This window comes from Phocoena sinus, chromosome 3 (assembly GCF_008692025.1).
Source record: "Phocoena sinus isolate mPhoSin1 chromosome 3, mPhoSin1.pri, whole genome shotgun sequence".
In the NCBI taxonomy this organism is placed as follows: Eukaryota; Metazoa; Chordata; class Mammalia; order Artiodactyla; family Phocoenidae; genus Phocoena; species Phocoena sinus.
The window spans coordinates 44,486,407-44,513,976 of NC_045765.1; the positions used below are offsets into that span (position 1 = coordinate 44,486,407).

The 27,570-nt window shown below is 44.7% G+C and overlaps 1 protein-coding gene across 1 annotated transcript in view; it reads right to left on the reverse strand.

Annotated features, from left to right (window-relative positions):
• SLC36A1 (solute carrier family 36 member 1) overlaps positions 1-27,570 on the reverse strand; it is a 56,809-nt gene that overhangs the window by 19,922 nt on the left and 9,317 nt on the right. Inside the window, 9 exon segments of the mRNA XM_032628832.1 lie at positions 5,592-5,758; positions 10,041-10,139; positions 15,471-15,689; positions 16,259-16,343; positions 18,373-18,468; positions 18,940-19,028; positions 20,002-20,019; positions 20,021-20,093; positions 25,139-25,286. Coding sequence (XP_032484723.1) covers positions 5,592-5,758; positions 10,041-10,139; positions 15,471-15,689; positions 16,259-16,343; positions 18,373-18,468; positions 18,940-19,028; positions 20,002-20,019; positions 20,021-20,093; positions 25,139-25,281 — 989 coding nt within the window. The 5' untranslated portion in view covers positions 25,282-25,286.

Genomic DNA, 27,570 nt, shown 5'->3' on the forward strand with positions numbered 1-27,570 from the left:
CAGAGGGAGGAATACTCCCTAACTCATTCTATGAGGCAACCATCACCCTGATACCAAAACCAGACAAAGATGTCACAAAGAAGGAAAACTACAGGCCAATATCACTGATAAACATAGATGCAAAAATCCTCAACAAAATACTAGCAAACAGAATCCAACAGCACATTAAGAGGATCATACACCATGGTCAAGTGGGGTTTATCCCAGGAATACAAGGTTTCTTCAATATACGCAAATCAATCAATGTGATACACCATATTAACAAATTGAAGGAGAAAAACCATATGATCATCTCAATCGATGCAGAGAAAGCTTTTGACAAATTCAACACCCATTTATGATAAAAACCCTGCAGAAAGTAAGGATAGAGGGAACTTTCCTCAACATAATAAAGGCCATATATGACAAACCCACAGCCAACATTGTCCTCAATGGTGAAAAACAGAAACCATTTCCACTAAGATCAGGAACAAGACAAGGTTGCCCACTCTCCCCACTATTATTCAACATAATTTTGGAAGTTTTAGCCACAGCAATCAGAGAAGAAAAAGAAATAAAAGGAATCCAAATCGGAAAAGAAAAAGTAAAGCTATAGTATCATGCAGATGAGATGATACTATACATAGAGAATCCTAAAGATGCTACCAGAAAACTACTAGAGCTAATCAATGAATTTGGTAAAGTAGCAGGATACAAAATCAATGCACAGAAATCTGTAGCATTCCTATACACTAATGATGAAAAATCTGAAAGTGAAATTAAGAAAACACTCCCATTTACCATTGCAAGAAAAAGAATAAAATATCTAGGAATAAACCTACCTAAGGAGATAAAAGACCTGTATGCAGAATATTATAAGACACTGATAAAAGAAATTAAAGATGATACAAATAGATGGAGAGATATGCCATGTTCTTGGATTGGAAGAATCAACATTGTGAACATGACTCTACTACCCAAAGCAATCTACAGATTCAGTGCAATCCCTATCAAACTACCAATGGCATTTTTCACAGAACTAGAACAAAAACTTTCACAATTTGTAGGGAAACAACTAGGGCTTCCCTGGTGGCGCAGTGGTTGAGAGTCCGCCTGCCGATGCAAGGGACACGGGTTCGTGCCCTGGTCCGGGAAGATCCCACATACTGCGGAGCGGCTGGGCCCGTGAGCCATGGCCACTGAGCCTGCGTGTCCGGAGCCTGTGCACTGCAACGGGAGAGGCCACAATAGTGAGAGGCCCGCGTACCGCAAAAAAAAAAAAAATGTGACAGGAGAGAAAGCCCAGAGATAAACCCACACACATATGGTCACCTTATCTTTGATAAAGGAGGCAAGAATATACAGTGGAGAAAAGACAGCCTCTTCAATAAGTGGTGCTGGTAAAACCGGACAGGTACATTTAAAAGTATGAAATCAGAACACTCCCTAACACAATACACAAAAATAAACTCAAAATGGATTAAAGACCTAAATGTAAGGCCAGACACTATCAAACTCTTAGAGGAAAACATAGGCAGAACACTCTATGACATAAATCACAGTAAGATCCTTTTTGACCCACCTCCTAGAGAAATGGAAATAAAAATAAACAAATGGGACCTAATGAAACTTCAAAGCTTTTGCACAGCAAAGGAAACCATAAACAAGAGCAAAAGACAACCCTCAGAATGGAAGAAAATATTTGCAAATGAAGCAACTGACAAAGCCAAACTTTACAAGCAGCTCATGTAGCTCAATATCAAAAAAACAAACAACCCAATCCAAAAATGAGCTGAAGACCTAAATAGACATTTATCCAAAGAAGATATACAGATTGCCAACAAACACATGCTCAACATCACTAATAATTAGAGAAATGCAAGTCAAAACTACAATGAGGTATCACCACACACCGGTCAGAATGGCCATCATCAAAAAACTACAAACAATAAATGCTGGAGAGGATGTGGAGAAAAGGGAACCCTCATACACTGTTGGTGGGAATGTAAATTGATACAACCGATATGGAGAACAGTATGGAGGTCCCTTAAAAAACTAAAAATAGAACTATCATATGACCCAGTAATCCCACTACTGGGCATATATCCTGAGAAAACCATAATTCAAAAAGGGTCATTTACCAAAATGTTCATTGCAGCTCTATTTACAATAGCCAGGACATGGAAGCAACCTAAGTGTCCATCAACAGATGAATGGATAAAGAAGATGTGGCACATATATACAATGGAATATTACTCAGCCATAAAAAGAAATGAAATTGAGTTATTTGTAGTGAGGTGGATGGACCTAGAGTCTGTCCTACAGAGTGAAGTAAGTCAGAAAGAGAAAAACAAATACCATATGCCAACACATATATATGGAGTCTAAGAAAAAAGAAAAAAAAAAGGTCAGGAAGAACCTAGGGGTAAGACGGGAATAAAGACACCGATCTACTAGAGAATGGACTTGAGGATATGGGGAGGGAGAAGGGTAAGCTGTGACAAAGTGAGAGAGTGGCATGGACATGTATACACTACCAAACATAAAACAGATAGCTAGTGGGAAGCAGCCGCATAGCACAGGGAGATCAGCTCGATGCTTTGTGACCACCTAGAGGGGTGGGATAGGGAGGGTGGGAGGGAGGGAGATGCAAGAGGGAAGAGATATGGGAACATATGAATATGTATAACTGATTCACTTTGTTATAAAGCAGAAACTAACACACCATTGTAAAGCAATTATACTCCAATAAAGATGTTATAAAAAAAAGGCAATATAACTCCAACAAGCCTATTTATATCCTTCCCATCCAATTCAGTGCTCCCTAGAATCAGACAGTGACCACACAGTGCAAGAGGCAGGAGCAAAATCCATCTTTGCATTCCACTAGGGTTACTATCCTACTACTGCTTCATGTGTAGCGTCTCAGGGAGACTGCTGACTCACCATGGGACATCTCTATCTTATCCCAGGCCTAGGACTGTGCAGAGGAGTAAAAAGGTCTGATCAATAAGTATTCACAGAACTGACTTGATCATTAAAGGGAAGGACACTGCCCCTATGCAAAGCTCCACTTCACATAAGACCCTCATGCATTATGAAGCGAGAAACACGGACCCCCCTGCCTTGGAAATCTATTTAAAAGTGGTGATTATATTGTGCATGATGCATTACTGAATGTCTCTGTGGTCGAAATTAATACCTAGAAGATGCTCTAATGCTATGAGCAGAACATCCTGGGAGAAACTGAGATTGACAAAACGTCTTACTTGTTCCAAGAAGAGATGATAAAAATCCTTGGGGAAAAAACCAGCTAGTGGCTCTATAATTAAACTCAGTGCAGCACCGAAGCCTTCTGGAGTGCTGGCAAGTCCAGAATCAGGATAGTCACCTGCTGGGATGGCCAAAGAAATCACACCCGAATGGAGGCAGAAAGATCGGGGTGGCTGGGTTTGAAACATCAGAGGAAAGAAGACAGATGCTCAGCTATGGCTTCAGATTATGTGGGCTGCTTCTGCGGCCCCTGATCCACTTATCTTCACTTATGCGAGCTACCACCCGACTCTTCTCTCTTGAAAGAGCAGGAACATTTGGAAATTTAAAAGCAGGCATCAGAGGGAAAGAGAAGGACTTTCAGAAAACAAAAACCCATTTCAGGGCTACCACTTGGCTGGCCATACAACAAACCTAGTCCCCAAAGCCCTGCTGATCAGGGTGTCCTGTGCGAAACACTGATACTCCTGAAAAGATGTTTTTCTCAATTTTCTCAATCTGTCCTTGTACAACGCCTCACTGATCAGAGCTCTAATACCAGACTGGCTTGAAAGGTTATTCTGATCCCTAGGGCATTCGACAAGCTTCTCAGAATCTGCTCACGGCTGCTCTCCGCAATGAAACTGTAATCTTCCGAAAAGAACTGCTGCTTAAGACACACCCTGTGACAGCTACCTTTTTAGGAAGCATTTCAGTATGTCTCAGTGCTTCTCTACAATACAGCAACCATGACTTAGGGAAAATGAGATACAGAAGGGTTCCCAAGCATCCCGGGCCCACGGTGAGAGGCTCCATCTGCACCTGCACGTGGAGCAGGTGACAGCCATTGGGACAGGCACAGCAGAAGCTGGGAACCAGGCAGGTTTGCCCTCCTCTTTCCCCGTCTATTTAGAACGGTTCAAGGTCAATGGACTGGATGCTTGACCATTCTGGGCTCAGATCTCCGGGGAGAAATGGCACCATCAGTCAGGGGATCAGCCAATCCATGCAGCATCCATTTCCATCGGAATGACTCACCCAAAGCAAAAAGCTCTTGCAGCATCCTACTTCCTCATAGTGCCAGTTCAGTATTAGAAAGCTCACACACATCTTTTGCTCTTCATGACAATCCTGGCAGAAATGACTATTCTTATTTCCCAGAAAGGGGAACTGAGGCAGTGAGAAGCTGTGATCTGTCCAAGGCCGTAGAGCTGGGACACAGCAGATCACCTCTATCCTCTGGGCCCCACTGGCTTCCTGGTAACCTTTCCTCATTTATAAATGCCTCACAGTCTCAGCGCTTAGTCCTCCTTTTCATTCAAAAACTTTTCACTGGGTTTTGATCGTACGCCAGGCATTGTGCCAGGGGCTTGGAGTAAAATGAAGAACTGGACAGTTGCTGCCCTCAGAGCTTACAATGTAGGGAGATCACAGTACAGGTAAACAGACAGCTACAACACAATGGGAGAAGAATTAGGACAGGATCCTCACGAGACTCCAGGGCAGCAGAGAGGAGGGCCACTGACCTAGACTTGAAGTTGCTGTGGCTGAGACATCAGAGAAGTTTCTCAAACAGAGTGACGCCCAGGCTGCGTCCTCCTCACTGAGAAGGAATAAGGTAGGGGTGGGGCTAGAGCCTGAGTGGCCCTGACTGTACCTGAAGGTTTCCTCTTTATCATAAGAACTAAAGGAAGCCTTTGAGCCTTCTCAATGGGGAAGTGCATGACTGCACTAAGGGTTAGATGGCTCACGCGGGTAACAGGAGGAGAACAGATGTGGAGAGAGACTCAGACCCAGGCAGGGAAACCAGCCAAAAGGCTTACTGGGCAGCCAAGGAGGGATGGTGCTAGGCTAGGGGCTGGTGGCAAGTGAGAGCTAAAGTGAAATGGGCTGGGGCTTCCCTGGTGGCACAGTGGTTAAGAATCCGCCTGCCAGTGCAGGGGACATGGGTTCGAGCCCTGGTCTGCGAAGATCCCACATCCCATGGAGCAACTAAGCCCGTGCGCCACAACTACTGAGCCTGTGCTCTGGAGCCCGCGAGCCACAACTACTGAGCCCGCATGCCACAACTACGGAAGCCCATGCACGTAGAGCCCGTGCTCCGCAGCAAGAGGAGTCACCGCAGTGAGAAGCCCACGCACCGCAATGAAGAGTAGCCCCCCTCTCGCCACACCTAGAGAAAGCCTGCCTGCAGCAACGAAGACCCAACGCAGCCAAAAATAAATAAATAAAATAATTTTTTTAAAAAAAAGTGAAGTGGGCTGATTTAAGAGATAGGGAGGAGGAAATAATCACATTCTGGCCCTCATTAATTTTTTTAAAAACCCAGTGCTCCCAGGCTTCCATCCTCCCCAACATACCAACAGTTGGGCAGGTTGAGGGTTATGCTCCCTTGGATGTTAGCTCCAAATTGCAGGTACCCCAGACACGCCAGGCTGATGTAGAGGACAGTGATGATAGCCATTCCCACATAGAGGATGAGCGAGAACTTCCGAGGATCCTTCATTTTGTTTTCAAGGGGCAGAACCTAGGAGAGTAGTGAGAGAAGAGAAAGCATAGAATAAAGCAACATTAATGGCCAATGACAACAACAAAGTAATATTCTCAGAAAAAAGTAACTTCTCTATCCCCAAATTCCCCCAAAGCACATCTGTCCTTGACTAGACAGACAAATGCAAGCTGTTCCTCATTAGTTACGCTTGCCGAGCTGGAGGAGCTCTGGAGCCTGCTGTCTAAGCAGGAAGTCCTGGGAGGTAAGGGCGGGCAGGCCCGGAAGCCAGGACTCCTGGCACAGGCTGGCTCTTTGCCTCCGGCTACAAGATCCCTGTGGGCTGGGAGTGCTGTTTACTCCTCAAATGCAGGTGGCATGGCACCCAGCAGGCCCTCTCGCATCATGCCCACTCAGTGCAACAAGGAAGAGACACAGGTGGTGGCCCAAGCCAGCTGTACCTCACCTGAAATCACAGCTCTACTAACCTGTCCCAAGAATGCAAAATGCAGGTCAGGGAAAACTGCCACTCCACTTCCCAGAACCCGTTTCCTTACCTCAAAAGGGGTGGGCACTAGCAGTGACAAGTGAAATCTCCAAGTTAGAGAAACCGAGAGGACCCTGGAGATTGAGGTTCGTGGAGATGTATAACAAAACCCAGTTTCCAGACTCCTGTTTCAAACCACTGATCCTCACGGCCTTCTCCCTCATAGCAGAGGACTTTATTTATTTATTTTTATTATTAAATTTATTTATTTTATTTTTGCTTGCGTTGGGTCCTTGCTGCTGCACGCGGGCTCTCCCCAGCCAATGGCATGCGGGCCTCTCATTGAGGTGGCCTCCCCTGTTGTGGAGCACAGGCTCCAGGTGCATAGGCTGCAGTAGCTGTGGCATGCAGGCTCAGTAGCTGTGGCTCGCGGGCTCTAGAGCGCAGGCTCAGTAGCTGTGGTGCCCGGGCCTAGTTGCTCCACAGCATGTGGAATCCTCCCAAACCAGGGCTCAAACCTGTGTCCCCTGAATTGGTAGGCGGACTCCCAACCACTGCACCACCAGGGAAGCCCAGGACTTTCTTTAACATTAGCCAAAGCCAAGGAAAGGCGCCTTTTTTTTTTTAACACTTAAAATTTTTATTATGAAAATTTTCTTTTAAAACATTTTAGTTGACTTACAATGTTGTGTTTAATTTCTGCTGCACAGCAAAGTAACTCAGTCATACATATATATATTCTTTTTCATATTCTTCTCCATTATGATTTATCACAGGATATTGAATACAGTTCCCTGTGCTATACAGTAGGACCTTGTTGTTTATCCATCCTATATGTAATAGTTTGCATTTGCTAATCCCAAGCTCTCAATCCTTCCCTACCCCCGACCCCCTGGCAACCACAAGTCTGTTCTCTCTATTTGTGAGTCTGTTCTTGTTTTGTAGATATGTTTGTTTGGGTCGTATTTTAGATTCTACATATAAGTGATATCAGATGATACTTGTCTTTCTCTTTCTTACTTTATTTAGTATGATAATCTCTAGTTGCATCCACATTGCTGCAAATGGCATTATTTCATTCTTTTCAATGGCTGAGTAATATTCCATTGTGTGTGTGTGTGTGTGTGTGTGGACATCTTCTTTATCCATTCATCTGTCAGTGGACATTTAGGTTGCTTCCATGTCTTGGCTATTGTGAACAGTGCTGCTATGAACACAGGGGTGTTCAAATTATAGTTTTGTCTGGGTAGATGCCCAGGAATGGAATTGCTGGAATTGCTGGATCACATGGCAACTCTATTTTTAGGTTTTTGTTTCAATAAATTTATTTTTATTTATTATTTATTTAGGCTGTGCTGGGTCTTCGTTGCGGCATGTGGGCTTCTCTAGGTGCGGCGCACCGGCTCTAGAGTGCGCAAGCTCAGTAGTTGCAGCGTGTGAGCTTAGTTGTGATATGTGGGATGTTAGTTCCCCGACCAGGGATCGAACCCGCATTGGGAGCGAGGAGTCTTAACCGCTGGACTACCAGGGAAGTCCCTATTTTTAGTTTTTTGAGAAACCTCCATACTGTTAGGAAAGGCCCTTAATGAAGGCTGGTTTGTATAGGGACAGGGAAAATAGCAAGTGTGACTGTGACAACCTTCATGATCTGCTGTCAACCGCCCCTGGCTGGTCTGACTCCCAAAATGTGACTCACGGCAACATCAAACTGCCCCCGCCCCCCCCACCCCACCCCCACCCGTCCCAACTGTCTTTGATCTTGTCGTTATGCTCATTTTCCTTGAGGGAAATGAGGCAGAGCAGGTCTGAGCCAGACACACCCTGAGCCAGCTGCCGGCCTGGGGCTCTAGGGCGTATCACTGCTCTGTATCTCCAACTGGCCCTCAGCAACCCCACCCCCCACCCCCCCCCCCCCACCCCCCAGACCCCGCTGCCCGGCTCAAGGGGCTCAAGCTTCAGTTGATCCACATCCAATGAGAAACAGTTTCTAAGCTTTCCTTCGGTTTCTTTCTATGGAGAGTCTCAGGAGCCAGAGGGCAGGGTGCCCATCTCCTCCAGCCCAGCCAGCCCAGGTCAATGGTGCAGAAACAGAGAGAGCACGGGAAATCCCAGTGAGTCCACTGCTCTTACCCGTCATGCCCAACAGCCCTCAGATCCAAACTAACAGTCAAAACAGCAGTGTCTCTATTGTAAAAAGAGAAAACATGGACAAATCTTGAAGTAACAGATAATGAGGATTACAGAATCACTCTATCCAAGCCTCAGCTAATGAAATGAAACAAAGAACAATTTCTGCCCTGTGCTGTTAGGGGAAATTGACAAATGCAGTACAACATTCCTAAAGAAACCCGAGCATCTTTCCGCACTCACTCAGCCTCTTCTTTCCAGTCCCGAGTGCTCGGGACCTCTTTCTCCTGCTATAATACAGGCCCCTTCAGGCCTCTGCCCCAGCAGCAGGGAAACCATATATGTCTGTGAATCAAGATGAGACATTCTGGGGCTTCCCTGGTGGTGCAGGGGTTAAGAATCCGCCTGCCAATGCAGGGGACACGGGTTCGAGCCCAGGTCTGGGAAGATCCCAAATGCCACGGAACAACTGAGCCCGCGCTCTAGAGCCCGCAAGCCACAACTACTGAAGCCCACGCGCCTAGAGCCCATGTTCCACAACAAGAGAAGTCACCGCAGTGAGAAGCCAGCGCACGGCAATGAAGAGTAGCCCCCGCTTGCTGCAACTAGAGAAAGCCCGCGCGCAGCAACGAAGACCCAAAGCGAAGATAAAATAAATAAATAAATTTATTAAAAAAAAAAAAAAGATGAGACATTCTTCTTGGGCAATGAGAAGCCCCAAGAGCAAGCACAGGGAAAGGTTCAAAACCTCAGGACAACCACGTACACACAATCCCCTGAAAAGTCTCCCCCATGTTGTTAGAGCCTCACGTTCCATGGACACCACCTGAGCAATTCCTCAAATTGTGACAAAAAATGTCCAGCTTCCAGGTTTTCTTAAAAGTGTATAAGGTGACAGGACAATCAAATGGGGACAAAAAGATATTCCATGAAAGAAGTGTCTTCCCATTTCCTAAGCCCTAGGCCAGCAGAGCTAATAACTTTCTTCAGAGAATACTGGACCTTTATTATGAAAAACACAAATAAAAACCAAAATAGGTACACCTGAGTGACAGATCCCTCCCTCTAGGAGAAGAATTTGGTGGAATCACAGCACCAACACGGGGAAGCTGAGCTAGGATTAAAGGCTACTCATTTATACAAGGAAAATACAGCTCAACAGTGTTCCAGGGCAGAGAATTAGTTCATATGTTTATTGATTTAACAATAAAATCAATAGTATTATTAATGAAAATAAAAAGTACTTATGCTCACCGTATGTCAGAGACCGTACAAAGCACTTTACACATATCTCATTTAATCCTAACAACTACTAAACATTAAGCCCACTTTTCAGAAGCAAACAATGAAGGCTCTGAGCAGGCGAGTCCTTGCACAAGGTCACACAGCTACTCTCTGGCAGAGCCAGGACCACCCCAAGTCAGTCTGAATCTAGACCCTGTGTTCAGAATTGCCCGGCACTTCTGCTTACTGCACACACAGGAGATGAGTGTGTAACAGAGAGGGCTTGAAGGGAAACATTCTCAAATTACATACAACTTACTTCCAAAACCTGGAGCTGGGAAACTTCAGTGGAGTCTTTGAAACGCTATTCATTAACTGGCCAATAAGACTCAGAAGATAATTTCTAATAGCATTTCCTCAGCATTCCTTAAAGCAGACCTCAAGGACACTGAGGGCACCAGAGAATCACAGTGCAACTCTTACCATCCCGATGCCTTCAAATGCAAAAATGGCTGTGCCAAAGAAAAGAGGGTAGGTCTGCCAGGATGCCACCAAGGGGAGGAATCTGGGGTCTGGGATATCCTGAAAGAGAGAAAATAAAACAGATCAAAGGCTATATAGAGATTGATGATTTCAACCCCAGCATCAGACAGGTCAAACCTTTCCTAAGTCTGGGACAGGTGATTTGGGGTCATTTATGGCCTTTCTTTTTTTTTTTTCCATCGCTGAGAAAACCCTACTTGCTTTGGGGAAAGACTAGCCCAAAGTACCATTAAAAACTCAAATGTTGGGACTTCCCTGGTGGTGCAGTGGTTAAGAGTCCACCTGCCAACGCAGCGGACGTGGGTTCAATCCCTGGTCTGGGAAGATCTCACATGCCACGAGCCACTAAGCCTGTGCCCCACAACTACTGAGCCTGCGCTCTAGAGCCCGCAAGCCACAACTACTGAAGCCCGTGCACCTACAGCCCCTGCTCCACAGCAAGAAAAGCCACTGCAATGAGAAGCCCGCGCAGCACAACGAAGAGTAGCCCTCGCTCGCCGCAACTAGAGAAAGCCCACACAGCAACAAAGACCCAATGCAGCCAAAACTAAAAAAATAAATTTATTATAAAAAAAACCCTTAAATGTTAGAGACTGCATAAAAAGAATCATGTTCTTTCACTAGGTAATCCCATCCCCAGAAATATAATCTAAGTAGAAAAAAAATGATGAAAATATGAAAAAAGTTGAGCAAGGCTTTTTAACAGTAAGTGATAACAACCTAAATGCTCCCAAACATCTGAACAGGTAGTTTACTGCACATCCAATACACCACAGAATATTATGCACTATTTAGAAAGTAAAGAGTGGGATAACTAAGTAGTACATGAAAACTGCTTATAAAATAGTAATGAGAAAAATATTTTTAAAATTTATATATTCACCATGATACAACTACATAAACACTCCACACAGATAAAGCTGGAGGGAAAGGTGGTAGATTTTTAGATAAGCACTTTCTCTACTTCCCTTTCTCTCTTTTTTCAAAAATTCTGTAAATCAACACTTGGAAAATATTTTTGATAGGCACATGACAGGAGTATTGGCACATATGGGAAAAAAATAGCAAAAACAGCATTTTAAAAAGAAGGCATATAAAAACCAAGGCACTTGATAACTGCAGGTACAATGTAAATATGTACCCACCTGGCTGACTAATGGGCAAGAGTCCCCAGTGATGGACAGTATCGAAGGAGCAGGACTCAGAGGCGACAGAAGCTGCCATCCGTTCAGAATCTGGCCTTTAGATTTAAAAATGACTTTAAAACTGCCTTTTACAATCTTTTAAAACTGATTTCCCTAAAGAGGTCTCTAGAGAGATATGGGGAATGTTCTAACAGTGTGATGGAATAATATCAGAGAGCAAAAAAGAGATCTACTATTCCTCTCTGTAACAGGCTTCTCTTTGAAAGATTTCAAAGCAATTATATTATAGTCTTCCTAAGACAAAAAGGATTTTTTAAATGCTTTCTTTTTTTTTTTTTTTCTGAGCCCCTGCTAAGAAATCAGTTAGATCTCTCATAAGAAGCACTTCAGGGACTTCCCTGGTGATGCAGTGGTTAAGAATCCGCCTGCCAGGGGACACAGGTTCAATCCCTGGTCCAGGAAGATCCCACATGCCGCGGAGCAACTAAGCCCGTGTGCCACACCTACTGAGCCTGTGCTCTAGAGCCTGCGCTCCACAACTACTGAAGCCTGCCTGCCGTAGAGCCCATGTGCCACAACTACTGAAGCCTGCATGCTCTAGGGCCTGCGTGCCACAACAACTTAGCCTGCGTGCTGCAACTACTGAAGCCCATGTGCCTACAGCCTGTGCTCCACAACAAGAGAAGCCACCGCAATGAGAAGCCCGCACACCGCAAAGAAGAGTAGCCCCTGCTTGCCACAACTAGAGAAAGCCTGCACGCAGCAATGAAGACCCAACGCAGCCAAAAAATAAAAAAGAAGCACTTCAGTTCCTAGAATGAAGACAAGACTCGTAAATATTTTTGTTTTTTGATGAAATATGAGGGTGAGATCACCCCGTAATTATCCCTGAGTCACAGTGTAACTAAAGTTCCTGAAAACAGGAGGTTAGTGGATCTGTTGGTTAATGGATGACTACTGCCCAGAGTGATATATCAGATCGGGCTGAGATATCAGAGAGGGAATTTCAAAATACATGTCTGAGGATACCGGTGTGAATGAGACCAGCAGAAGGAATTTATAATTCTACATACATAATGACTGCTACTGCCTTACACCCCAACGAATTAAACTTGGGGAAAAACTTTCATTTACAAAGAAATGTACAAATTAAAATCGGCTCACTTGCAACATATTATCTCCTCATTTGTACCACATTATCATATAATTGTAACAGCTTTTTGAAAAAATGCTGTTAAGTGTACACAAGGATTGTCAGATGTACTCCAATTTTGGAAACGTTATTAACCGTGAAAAAATACATCTCAGAATCAAGGATATCCCTGGCAGCACAGTGGTTAGGACTCCGAGCTCTCACTGCCATGGCCCGGGTTCAGTCCCTGGTCAGGGGACCTAAGATCCCACAAGCTGTGCGATGTGGCCAAAAAAAAAAGAATTAAGGATATGCAGTGATAACACATTTATTGGATTTATTGGGAGCCCTTCTGGGCAAGGCACTCTGCTCAGAACTGTGCCATTTGTCATGCACGTGATGAAGACAGCTGCTCGGGTGGAAGGCATCAGGCGACTTCCTACAATGGCATGAGCCTGAGGCTCAGTCATGTACAGGCTCGGGTTTAGGTGAAAATTCAGGAACTTTGGACAGCAGGAGGAAATATCAAGGTAAAGGGGGTAAAAGGCCAAGATGGGACAGAACTAACAGCAACAATGAAAACAACCCAGAGGGACATCTTTAGCTGTGTACCACATCAAAATGAAGCTCCTGAACACACAGCCAGACCCGGGCAGATAGCACCACCAGATCACAACCAACCTCCTGGCTGAGCCCAGAGACAGGCTCAGAATCGCTCTCGCGAAGTCAGCAGGGCTGCCTCATCCAAAAGCGCAGGTTGTACGAGGCACAGGCAATGCCCTGGATGGACTTTCAGGGGGGACTGAGATGCTATGGAACCCATATTCCCATCCCAGCCCTTTGATCACAGCAACGACCACAGTCCAACAACCTGCAGTGGTTTGAAATTAAATGCGGTGTCTACGTGAGCTGGCATCACCCGTTTTTGTCTTTAACGTTCACCACAGTGTGTCCTAGGCACTGACTGAGATCTCTAATTACAAAGTTAAATCATACATTTATTTACCCTTGCTTGTTTTAACTTAATTGGCCAGATAGGGAAAGAAACTCTCGGGAAATTGTCATTCATGTGTTCACAGGTCCTCTTTCCAGTCCCATAAAAAAATGGGACATGGACAGCTGTCTATTTTATGCGTTAGAAAATAGTTCTGCTTAGATCCTTGGCTAGTTTGATTTGGTATTCTTGCACCTTGACTGCTAGTAAGAATATTGCAAGGCTTTTTATAAAGGATATCACTTACATTACTAGAACCATAAAAGATACTAAAATAAAGCTATAAACAAAATTATGAATAAAATGTATATAATGAAGACATATACTTACATGATTATTATATGTAAATTATATATTTTAAATCTTTTGGTATTGTTTTTGCAATATGTTTTGTTTTGTTTGTTTGTCTTTAGCTATTTATGATGTTTGAAATGGTAAAAAGTACCCAGAATAAAAATTTGTATTCAAAAAAAAAAAAGAAAATAGTTCTGCAGGAGAAGAGTCAATATCTGCCATCCACCTGACTTACTGGGAGAAGGAAATACCGGTAAATGCTCACTGACTACACTGTTAGTCTAAACTCATTATGTCATTTCCTCAGTACAGGAAGTCCTTGTATTTTATGACCCACTGTTTTCCTAGAAACCTCATCAGGGGGTAACCGGGTCACTGTTAAGCAGACTGTGAAAATGAGGTAATGTTCACCTGTCAGACTGAACCAGATTTAAACGATTGACACAGTGTGGCTAGAAGGGGCTGCTTACAAACTGTGGAAGGGAGTCAATGTGCAATTGGTAAATAGCTTTTGGAAAAAGCAACTTGGCAATATAAAAAATTCTACAGTGCACACTGTCTAGCAATTGCGTCTCTAAGCACCTCTAGATGCTTATCTTGGAGAAGTATTTATACATGTCCACAAAAAGGAAGGCATACGAATATTCACTGCCATAATACTAAATGACACTACAGATGATACATGACTTGACAGGCTACGAAACTACAGCACGTCTATTCTCTGAGATACTATTTAGCAATTAAAAAGAATGAGATAAAACCAGGTGTATCAGCATGGAAGGCTTTCTGAGATATTGTCAAAGAAAAAAAGCAAGGCAGATGAATACTACATGTAATAATTTTTTAAATTATGTTTAAAAAATGCACAAAACCAATTTTTGCTTTATATATTTCTCTACATAGGAATACAGTGTGTAAATGCATTCGCAGGACCTAGAAACACACACAGTGGGTCCCAGAGTGGAGGAGACTCAGGGTGGAGATGGAGTGTTCAAAAGGTATTTGTGTTGTCTGTATTTTCATAAGTATGTATTGATGAGTTATTTGGGGAATTAAATTTACATACCTTTTTTTAAAGTTATTCTTTTATTCACATGCTTTCATTTTCTTCCTTTTCTCAAGTCTTGGCAAATGTCTATAATCAACCAGTGTTTAAGGGCACATTTTCCTCAGCCTGATCTTCTACCCATCTATAGATAGATGTCCTCTCCTGCACCTCCCCACAGACCTGCCCACATGGGCTATGTGAGGTGGAATAATCACCGGATTTACAGTTCTGACAAATAAATATAAAACTGGAGTGGTAAGGAAATAAATATTCCTTATTACAATATGTTATATAATAAGATGATTCTTATATTATTTAATATAAGAATATAAATGTTATAAGTTAATATAAGAATCATCTTAATATTTTTCTCTATTTTCCAATCTTATACAATGATCATGTCTTAATTATCTAACTGGGAAAAAGTCTAAACCAGTGATCTCAGTGGGGATGATTTTGTCCCCCCCCCGGGGACATTTGGCAACGTCTGGAGACACTTTTGGTTGTCGTAACTTGGGGAGCGGTTGCTACTGGCACCTAGTGGGTAGAGACCAGGATGCTGCTAAACATCCCGCGATGCACAGAACAGCCCCACAACAAAGGGTTATCCAGCCCAAACGTCAACAGTGCCCACGCTGAGAAGCCCTAACCTAAGTACACTGCTCATAAGTAACAAACCCCTATTTATGTTCCACTTACTCACTTTCTTTGTTTCTCTGATTATTTAATAGGTGGAGCGGGGAGCCTGGGGTCATACCTGAACAATGAACTGGTAGAGCATAACCAGGCTGACCACCATGGTGATGTTGGCCAACAGGGAGAAGATGGACAGGACTCGGAGGTTTCTGACGAACACCAGAAGCACCAGGAAGGGCAGGAAGGCGAGCATGTAGAGTCTCGAGTCCATGGTGGGCGTCAGGATCACCGTCTCGTTGTTGTGGCAGTTGGTGGTGGTCCCATTGGCTGCTTCTATCACCTAGAACGAGGGGAAGAAAAGCTGCAGGGAAAGCCTCTCAAATGACAAAGGCCAGTGGCCCTCCCACCAGAAGGGATTCTTGGCTAAAGGCTCAGCATGTGAAGAAGGCCACATAGAAAGTTAGTGGTCGATGAACTGTCTTTGGAGATCTTCGTAATTGTTAGCCACCTGAATGTCTGAGCTGGATTTGATCACATCTTACCTAAAGACAGGAGGACAGCAAGACATCTTGAGGTTTCTCGACGCCCTGGGTCTCTCTAAAGTATTTTTTTTCTTTTAATTTTCATTTATTTATTTATTTTTTGCCACGCCATGCAGCATGCAGGATCTTAGTTCCCTGAGCAGGGATCGAACCTGTGCCCCCTGCAGTGGAACTGCTGAGTCTTAACTACTGGACCACGGGGGACGTCCCACGCCCTGGGTCTTTAGATAAAATCAAACGACACTGACACTGTTCTACGTAAAGTGTTAAGATCTCAATTCTTGTGTTGAACAAAACTGGCTTGGAAGAGATCCTAAACAGGAAGTCCACTCATCTCTTGCCAGTCTCTCTTTTTACCAGGGCCTACCTGTTTGAAGTTGTCAGCCAGAAAGACAAAATAGACACAGCAGAATCCCAGCTGCGTGACGATTAGGAAGAAGTCCACAGTGTGCCTGCAGGTGGGGAAGGAAGGAGGACAAAGATCGTAATGATAGCAAGCAAGACTGCCAGAGAGACAGGTGTTTGAACAGCGCTTATTCCCAAGTCATCACAGACCCTTCCCATCAGGTGACAAGGATGAGTGTGCCCAGGAAAGAGGAGAAAATGTGCCACGTGCCACTGGTCTAGAGCCTTAGAGGAAGGTGAAGGAGGTGCTATCTGTGTGGTTCCCGAGGTCCCCTTCCTGGCTTCGTGTCAGCAATGCTGCACGCGGTCAGGCAGACTCGAGACAGTCCTGAGACTGCACTGGCCGGGGCGGAGCACATACACCAGGACCACTACCCAGCCCCTTGGCTACCCGCTTCCCATAGCCCGCCTATCCCCTCTCACACTGTTTGTCCTAAAGCTACAGGGAACCCTCAGCATAAAAGCCCAAGAAGTGGACCCCTTCACAGACCTCTTTCTATAACTTGGATCTAAGAACCAACTGACTCTCACATAAGGACACAGAAATTGATGTACCAAAACAGGCTGCTGGTTGAAGCACTGTTACAACAGCTGGTAACAACCTAAGGGGTCACCAAAAGGAAAATGATTAAGTTATAGGCCATTATGAGATGAAACAGAATACAGCAGATAAAAAGAATATGTTAAATCTGCGTGTGCTGATAAAGAAATGTCTAAGACCAAACAAGTTTCCAGTCAGTATGCATAGTATGGTAATTAGTGTAAAAAATGTTAAGAATGTGTGTATGTTTATATATATTCAGAAAATTCCAAAAGAAAACCCATGCAACTGTGACCGGGATATACTTTTACTCTTCACTTTATGTTCTCCTATCTTGTTCCAAAAAAAAAAATTTTTTTTTTAACCACAAGCACACATTAATTTTATTAAAGGAAGGCAGGGAGGGAGGGAGTAAGGAAGGAGGGGGAAGGTATGGGGCTAGAGGGAAAGAGAGGAGGAGGAGAGAGGAAAAAAGAGATGAAGAAAGGAAGAGGAGAGAAGAAGAGAGGTCAAGAAAGAATCAACTAACAACCAACCAACCAACAGTGGTCACTTGGCAATCTGGCTTCTCCCAGGCACAGAAAACGACTTTGCTGAAAGAATTACATAATCCTGCATCACAGGAAGAAGCTGACTATGTGTGAAGGTAAAAGTCTCCCTATGATCACAACAAGGAGTTTTTCTGGAGAACATAACTTTAATGTGATTCAACTTTTTTTTAAAAAAAAGGATTCAGCCCTCGATGTTATCAATTTTCTACATCTACATGTACCGTTTCCTCAAATAGGAAACAAACAGTAGAATATTTCTCTCCAGGCATCTGAAAAGTTACCATAAGGAGAAACTTCCAAACACCTCCCAACCCAGCTCCTGAAACGTCTCTTTCCCTAACAAACCCATTTGTTCTGGTTCACCTCACCTCCTCCTTGAAGCCTTCCTTCTCCTGCCCAGTACCCTGCCCTGAAAGCTCCTATCACGTGCGCTTCTCATCTGCCACGGCGGACAAGAGCGTCTTTAGGGCTCCTCCCTCTCAGGGCTCCTGCGGTGTATTTCTAGCTCATGACTCTCTCTACTGGTATATCCTTTTCCTGATCTCTTGTTCTCAAGATTCCCATGCATCTTTCTCTGTCTATTGGAGTGCCAGGACTACATAATATCCCTCAGGGAAACCCCCCTCCCTATACCTAAAATTGTTTTGTACCACTTATAAGAGTGTGCTTAAATATATCTGTTAACCAAACAAGGGGATGAAATATAATCACTGGTCACAGGCTGTCAAAGCTGGGAGAGCCCTTCAGTATCTTTCAGGGCAGGACCCAAGTTTTACCAATGAGGAAACTGAGGCCCACGGAAAGGAGAGGTCACACAGCCCAGGGTCACACAAATGACCACTGGCAGAGCTAAGCTAGAACTCAAGTCCACAGACCCAAGCAATGCTCTTCTCACGAGCTGCACTGTCTCCCACGCCTAACCTCCCTATCCGAAGGTCTCCACACCCGGCGGCCACAGCCGCAAAGAAAAAGGAAACCCATTACCTTCCCCAGTGGGCGTTGTTCCGGAGCCAGGAGATGGGGGTGGCTTCCAGGCCATACATCACCGTATCCCCATAGTCCACAAAGGGCTTGTTCAGTCTGGGAGGAGGGGAGGGAGAGGAAGGGCAGAGTGCAGGGGTCAGACAACGACAACAACAGAACAAACACAGCTCACGGGAGACCTGGGCCGGTTCCGCATCAGCCACCCTAGACATACCGCTGAGTCCTGGGTCTGATGCTTTCAAGGAGCAGAAGTTTTAGGTCAATGGGACGATTACTTCCCTTATAATTAACAACCATCTGGTAAAACCTTTTCAATGGGGTAAATATTACAAAGCACGTAAAACCAGAATGTGGTCTCTGTCCACTGGATATAAGTAAGTGCGACAGATGACAGCAAGCTAAAAAGGAACACAAAAATCGCCAGGGAAAGGCAGTGCTGCGATGACTAGCAGCCACCTTCAGCCGGCAGAGTCCAGAGTGATCTGTGTTAAGTGCTCACTTTCAGTGTTGGCAACGGAACCCCAAAGGACAATCTGTCACTCGAGAAGTGGCTCGGAGGGCTCTCACCTGCGGCAGAAGTGGTGAGCGCACTTCACCAGGATACCCATGCAGTGCACAGCCACGAGGCCTATCACCAGCAGGCTGAGGGGACCCATCTGCAGACAGGCGTTGTGGGTAAGAGGGGGAGAGACAAGCAGACAGAATTAGAACTGGATTTGCAAATGATCAAAACTTTACTAGGGAACCTTCCAATGACAGAACTTCCGGCAGAGCTTTCGAGAGACAAACATGCTCACAGAGGTGAGCTGAGTAGGACGGGCATCATCTGAACCTCAGCAGGCCTTCTAGAGAATTAATCTCCCGGAGGAGAATGACACAAGATAAGGCTATTCCGAGACTGTTGCCAATCGGCAGAATAGAAGGCTCCTGGGACTGTCTGGGAAGAAGAGACAGGCTAAGGGGTGGTGGAAGGGGGAGAGTTCTCTCCAGAGCAATGCCACAACACCGTCCTTAGCGGAGGACAATCCCCGTCTCTAAGCTTCTCCAACTTTAAAAGAAACCAGAATGGCTTTGGATAGGCAGCCTATAGGGGGAGAATCATGAAAGGAAAAAAATACGATTCTCAGAGTTGGCCATCTAAGGGTAGGGCATGGAAGGACTGTGTAGAAAATGGACAGACTTCTGCTACTAACTCATTAATTAATATTATTGATAGAAACTTCCAGAAACTTTTCAAGTACCTCCTCCTCGCCTCAAAGTAAGCTCCATGAGGAAAGGAATCATTGTCTGTTTTTATTCACTGATAATATTCTAAGAGTCTAGAACAGTGCCTGGCACACAGAAGATCCTCAATAAATATCTTTAGATGATATGTATATGTATAACTGATTCACTTTGTTATAAAGCAGAAACTAACACACCATTGTAAAGCAATTATACTCCAATAAAGATGTAAAAATATATATATATATCTTTAGATGAATGAACACCTGAACTTTGCTTTCTCTCAACTGAATGTGAAAAAGAAAAGCTTCCCATTTAAAATGTTTTCCATGAAGTAAATTAAAATAAAACCACTGTCTCCTAAAATGTGTCACAATACTTCCTTGCACCGACACAGATCCTTACCAAGATGCCTGCATTTTTTCACGGCCAGAGGCAGCCCCAGGAGTCCTGTGCCAATGTTGCTTTTTAATAGGTGGATCAGGGTCTGGAACCATCTGAAGTGGGAAGAAGGCAGACAAGGGCATGTTAACAATAATGAGAGCTAGCATTTACTGAGCACTTAGCACTGTGCTAAGTGCCTTCACGAGTTATCTCATTCAATTTCCAGAACAACTCTATGAGATAGGTATTAACTTCACCTTATGCATGAGGGAGCAACTTGCTCAAGGCCACGTACCTTGAGTGTGAGCCTAGATTCAAACCCAGGCTGTCTAGCCCCTGAGCCCACTCTCTTAGTCACTGGGCTATAAACTCTGTTCCCTGAAGCATCTGAAAAGTCCACCTCTCTTGGAGATTAGATCAGAGGGACAGTGGGGGTCTGCAGTCCCTGGTGTACTTTTTATTAAAAAAAAAAAAGACAAGTGCCTAAGATTGGAGAAGCCCTCTTCACACAGTCACCTAGTTTATCCTTCTGCCTTGAGGACACAGTTTTCCCTCATCTGTTGTACAGACTGTGCACCTGAAGCTGCAACTGTAAAGTCTCTCAAGTGTCCTCATTATTTTTTCACTCAACAAATACCATCTATAATGTGTAAAACATTGTGTTAACGCAATGGTGGAAATCAGCATGAACCAGATACGGACCTCAGTCTCTAGAAACTAATAAAAGTCTCCAAGGAGATAAAGCAGACACGTTAACAGCCACCCAAGGTAGAAAGATCTCTGTCCTAGGAAGAGTCCAGGAACAGTGCCCAGGGAGGGGCAGGGAGGTGAGGGCTTGTAGCGTGCAGAGACCTGGGCTGAGCCCAGCTGGGCCCTACGTAGGGCTCTGTGTGTGTGCCAACAGGGAAGAAGAGCCTGGGAACACTCGCCCAGACACAGGCGTGAGCACCAACACAGAGGAGTGCGTCAACTCTGCGGCCGCTCAGGTTGGGTGAGGGTGGGCATTCCATACAGAATGGGAGCTCCTCAAAGGACTTACGTCAGTGGCCTCATCTTTAGCATTTTCCATCCTCTGTTACTCCAGCAGGATACGGAAAAGATCAAACATGGTACCACAGACTTAATCAGGATTTGGCCCCTGGCACTGTCTGGAAATTCTTCTGTGCAAATAACCTAAATACGTCATAAATGATGCTTCCACATATTTCTTCTAATCTGCAATTCAGTAGAAACTGAAAGCAAGTCATGTGTTAACTTGTAAAGACCGTAATAAATAAGACCCATCTACACTCTCTGGAAAGGAATTTTACTTTCGGTAACCTTTCCCCCTCTATCTCCAGGAAGAAAATCTCTTGACCTTCCTACCGTCTCCCAAGCTTCTCAGGCAAGATGAAGAAAACTGCTTCAAGTCTGAATGAGAAGAGGCAAGCGCTCTCCTGGATTAAACTAAAGGACAGTAAGGGTCCAGGGGTGACTCATTCATTATCAGTGGCCAGTGACCAGGAGATTAAGTGCAGGGTGATGGACTAAGCAAATTTCTCTCTTGGCAATGTTTAATCCACTTAAGGGCAAAGATAAGCACTGTATCAAAACCACCTGCCTACCAGAGGCCTCCCCAAAATGCCTCTGAGCTGGGTTTCATGGGAGACCAGGTCCCTCCAGCCCTGGCTCTGCCATTAATTCCATACGGCAATTCCCTTCCCTTCTCCGGTCCTGTTCTCTCATCTGTAGAGTGAGGGCACTGGACCAGAACAGCATACCTCAGCTGTGAAACAGCAGGATTCCAGGCAATTGACCAAAATCATGCTTTTTAATCAATGGCCATGAGCTGGGATTACCCATATGACCTATCATGAAATCAACTCCATGGACTGCAGAGTCTTAACCGCGGGGGGTGGGAGGGAGAAAGAAGCCTCACAAATCTCTGTCATCTCTTTACGCTCCAAATCTGTTCTTGTATACTTGTTTGGTCTTAGGTCCCCTTTATACACTTACGAATTATTGAGGATCCCAAACAGTTTTTGCTTATATGGATTATGTCTGCTGACATATATTATATTGTAAATTAAACCAAGAAATTTAAAAACATTTATTAATTTGAAATAACAATAAACCTATTACATGTTAATATAAATAACCAATTTTAACAAAAAGTAACTCTATTTTCCAAAAAGTATAATGTGAGAAGAAGGACACTGTTCTACTTCTTTGCAAATCGCTTTAATGTCTTGTTTGACAGCTGGACTACCTACTTCTGCATTCAAGCTGTTGTGATATGTTGTTTTGGTGGAAGTACCTGAAGAAAATCTGTCCTCACACAGACATGTAGTTAGTATGTATCTTAATAGCCTCTTCTGACAATTGTGATAATTTTTCTTTGATACTACACCAAAACTCGACACATGGAGTTTCTTAGAAGTTAGTTGTAATGTGGAATCTGACCTTTTCATCCTCTCTTACATGAAAACGCACTGGTAATCTTGCTCCTTGGATGGATCTTTTACCCACGCACAATTTCCTAACATCGCCCTTTGGTCATCTGGGAAGATACTGATTCCCCGAGCTATGTGGATCTTCCAAATGCTGGCACATTTCATTATACGATATCAAAAAAAATCACATTCATTAATATCATTCCTAATCTTATCAGAAAAGTCTTTGAGTAGAGGGAAGCTGTCAAGGTCACAGTGCTGGATACGAGTTTTTTTTTTTCTGATTTTGCTCGAAAGCTCAAATTTCATTGTGGCAACAAATACTACTGATTGTTTTTCTTGATGGTGACGGTCTCATTACTGCCATTTTCAAGAAAATGTCTGCCAAGTACTCAGGTCTGAATGGACCTATACTTTGTTAGTTGTTCAGTAGAAGTATTGCATGTGTACTTTCCATTTTGTCACACAGAATATTAAAAGACCTGTACCGAAGGGTCAAGATTTAACAAAATTAGTAATTTGACTGCTTCATCAAGGACGTGCTTAAGTGAAACCGGCTTATTCTCTGTATACGTATATGTGTGACAGTGAGAAATACGATGACAAGCAAAATTTGGTACCACCGCCTTGATTTCCACTAAGGCGCCAGCAATTTTACCCATCATTTCTTCTGAACTATGAGTGCACATGTCAACACAGTGAAAAAACAAATCACATCTTAGTATTATTATGAAAACAGTTTTGACTTCGTGGGCTTCTTAAAATGGTCTTGGGAGCCCTAAAGGGTCTGAAGACCATACTTTGCAAGTGGCTGCTCCAGATAACCTACAGAAGACCAGTTTCAGTCAACTGGTTTCTCAGCCTGCCAGCCTGGAGAAAAAGTATCAAAGCCTGATCAAGAGCAGTATAATGTAGCTCAATAGGGCAACAAGAAAACTTTGCCCCAAAGAGTAAAAAATGAGGCTGTCATCAAAGCAGTCGACAGCTTGATAACATTCAAGTGTTAGGAAATACCCTCACCAAACACATCACCATGGAAGCATCTGGGGTTCCTATTTGCACCCCTGATTAGGGATTTTTACTGATCCCTAAACCCTTAGAAGAGCCTGGTGTGTGCATGCTTTTTGTACATGGAACGAAGTACATATACTTTGCTTCTTGTACTTCGTTCCATGTACTTTTTCCATATTCCCTGGCGGTCCAGTGGTTAGGACGCCACGCTTTCACTGACAGAGCCCGGATTCAATCCCTAGCTGGGGAACTAAGATCCCGCAAGCCTCGCGGCCAAATAAAATAATGACAAAAAAAAGAAAAGAAAAAATAAATATGAAAATCTAGACCCCATACGGCAAGCACTGCATAGACAAGCTGATGCCTGAGAACAAGGAGCAAAAACTGGAAAGGAAACTAGAGATGAGAGAAGCTTGGAAGGAGTATTTCACAGTAACAAGAGTGACTTCGGAAGGGAAGCTATCAAATGTCATTGGCTGCATCTGACACTTCTTCCACCTGGGGGAAGCCAATTAGGTAGGTAAGGTTAGGGAAAAAAGAGGAAAGACAGTCCTCACTGCTGCCAGTTGTGGTCTAAGCAGTATTTTCCATCAGCTAACACTGCAAGCAAATGGGGGAATCTAAAATAGCATGCCACAGGAGAAAGAAGTTATGGAGACTGAATCTTTATGAGCAGAAAACCAGCTAGAGGTGGAGAGGGGCTTATAACGTGGGCCAACCATCTCCTCTAGTTCTGAGTTCACTAGGGAAAATGCTCTGCACTAGGAGAGACTGCAGCTAGGCGGAGCTTCACCAGTAATGAACTCCAAGAGAAGCTTCCATGGTCTCCTTGGGCAGTCACAGTGGGACAGTGTGAGTCAAGAACGTAATGGATCCCTCAGTTAAGTCACACCCAACCCGCAAGGGAACACAGAGCAGGTGATGGCAAAGCTTGAGGAATAAAGAGAAGGGCTGCAAAAGATGGAATGCTGGGGTCCAGAAAAAATGTCAGGGCTCTGCTGACTTTCAGAACTGAGCCAGACAACTCAGTGGAGTAGAAAACCCTCCTCTGAATCTTTTCATTTGAACAGTGAGTCGGTATAGCTTCACGGGGTAAGGGGGGTCCTCAATTTGATCTTACATTTGGAAAAACTGAGGCCCATAGAGGGCCAAACTCACCCAGATGAGACTTGGGAATTCAGTTTCCAGGGGTAAGACTTAAGCCCTCCCAAGGGCATGCAAAGCAGATCACCTTTAACAAGCCCTTGAATGTTTTTAAGGGCAGGAGAAGTTATTCCTCCCTCTTCCTACTTCTTCCGCCAAATGTCCCAGTTGATTGGTGATGGGGACGGAAGTCTGGGGGAGACTTTGCAAAGGAGGCTTCCAATTGGACTTGGAGGCATTTAAGGTTCTAGCACAGACGACTCATGGCTCTAAATTAAGAGAATGTTCTCTCTAGAAGTTTTTCTGATGTTCAGGCTCTTACTCGGCACCAGCCTTCTGGGACCACACAGGTGAAATGAACAAAGAATAAGAAACAGACTAGAGAGTGGCAGACAAGAAGCGCAAATCTCAGCACCATTACTCACTCAATCTCTTTACCTCTTACTTTCACCTGTAAAGTAGGGAATTGATAAAAATAGGGGAGCAAAAATAACTCTAATGGAGATTACGTACTAATACAGAATTAGGAATACGAGCCCCACCCAGGAGGGTAGACAGGAACAGCTACTTACGTTGTGCTGTTGCTTTCCCCGAACCGCTGGTAGGATCCCGGGGAAGAGAAGTTGTTCAGGCCTTCGGATGGACTCTCCTCCGGGCTCACGTCTGTGGAGCTGTAGTCACGGTAGTCCTCGTTCCGAAGTCTCTGCGTGGACATGGTAACTGGGGGGACAGGGGCAGTGCTAAGACCTCCAGTGGCTGGGGCCTTTAGCTCCAAGCCTGGAGTCGGCTCTGGGGCAGAAGCAGCCATTGCCACAGTAGCTCAGTGACAGCTGCACTATGGATTAAGTACAATGAGGTTGCCTGATATCAAGAGAAATGAAAAAGGTACAAAGTACACATGGGCGGGCTGAGCTCTCTTGGCTTCTCCCTCGCAACCTATCTAGTCGGTGCCACATTCGTTAAGTTTCTAAATTTGCGCGCACACCTGGACAGAGCAAAGGTGAGGCACGGCTTGGGAGGGATGGGGAAAGACGCAGACAGGCCCTTCTAGGCAGCCTTTCCCATTCCTTAGCTTGGGATTAACGACCCCTTCCTTTGAGCTAATTTCTTGGACCCTGAACAATACTGACATTGTATCTACATCCACCTTCCCCAAGAGCAAGCTCTCAGAGGATTGGGAACCTAAATATTCCTAGCTGTATTCTATTTTTCCTCTGCATTCGGTCCCAGAAAGAGCCTCTTCTGCATTCCAGAAATCCCTTCTAGATCATCTAATTCTGCTCAAACTCGCCACCAGGCCCCAGAGCCACAGATGATCTTCTCTTTCTCTCTGCCGTGATTTCTGGTATGTCCTATACTCTTTGGAGGCCATCAGTGATGCTCATTCCCTCATCCTAGGACTCTTTTCTTGCAACCAGCCTGCATACTGAGAATGGCAGCTGAAAGCAGCACAAAGGATGACCAGGAGCATGAGGACATGCTCACCACTGGCCCTTGTCGCAACATCTCCCTGCCGCAACCCTTCTCCTTTTTTGCCAATTTTTCAAATGCTGGTGAAAGAAGAAACCCTTCCTATTGTGTGCTGAGGAAGGACGGTGAGGGTGGTGTCCCACGAGTGGAGTTTTTAATAATTATACACCAGAAAAGAGAAATACAAGGACTTCGCTAAGATAACACTATAAGGATACATTTTGAGTGCTGTGTAGGCTCCCAGAATCCTAGAGACGGTTGCTAAAAGGGCCTTCGGAGGTCACACCAAACTACTCGTTTCACAGATGAAGAATCGTTCCCCCAAAAGAGGAAGGGACCTGCTCTGCTACAGACAGGTAGCACCAAGCCGTAAACATACATCCTGGCGCCCTGCCTAAATCTGGAAACACCTACCGAATACACTGCCAGTTGCAGTGATGGAATATCATAATGAAAGAGAGTCAACTTCCTCCAAGAATCCGCAATCAAGTAAGGGAGAAAAGGCTCATGAACATTGAAAATTACCAATAAAAATCCTTCTGACACTTGGCAGACTGGCACAACCAGCTGCCTATAAGGGGCTCTCCCCCAGCAACGTGGCTGGATGCCCATCCTTAGTCTGATGTGCTATCTCAGATGCCTGGTGAAGAGACAGAACCTCTGACGGCCATCCACAACACACCGTCCCGCCCAACACCCATCACTAGCTGCCAGAGGATAGACAGCTCTGTTTGCAAGTGCTCCCAGAGGTCCAGTCCCAAGGGACTCTTTGGAAACTGACCCCACCTAGCACCTGAGTGATCCAAGGTTGATCTCATTTTCTCCCACCAACTATAATGGAGGAAGAACCCCACGTAATCTCACGAGGAAAGTGCTTCCAAAGCCATGAAGGGCTTGGAAGTCCCAGAGAGGATCCTGCCTCACTTCACCACCAGAGCCGACTTTGCTAGATATCTAAGTCTGGCATCATTTACTCACATGGTGGAGGAATTCAAGGAAGTCATCTAAGCTCTGGGGCAATGAAATTCATAAGAGGGCAGGAAACAAAAATCTATTTAGTATCTCAATATGAACAGTTGAAAGCTGCTATTCAGGCAAAAGCAATTAAATTCATTTCTATGAATGTCAGAAGGCCTGGGTGCTAAAGCTGCCTCTAACACCAGTTTGCTCAGTAGCCTGGAACAATTCTTATTTCTCTCGGGTCTTAGTTCCACATGCTCAAAAAGACGGGGGTGGGGCTTCCCTGGTGGCACAGTGGTTGGGAGTCCGCCTGCCGATGCAAGGGACGCAGGTTCGTGCCCTGGTCCTGGAGGATCCCACATGCCGCGGAGCGGTTGGGCCATGGCCGCTGGGCCTGTGCATCCGGAGCCTGTGCTCTGCAACGGGAGGGGCCACAGCAGTGAGAGGCCGGCGTACCGCAAAAAAAAAAAAAGGCGGGGGTGGGGGGTACGGTGTACTAAACTATTGCTCTAATATTCCAGGAATCAATTAATGCAATTCTTTATGCAAACAGCAGCTAATTTCTAGTCTCTTC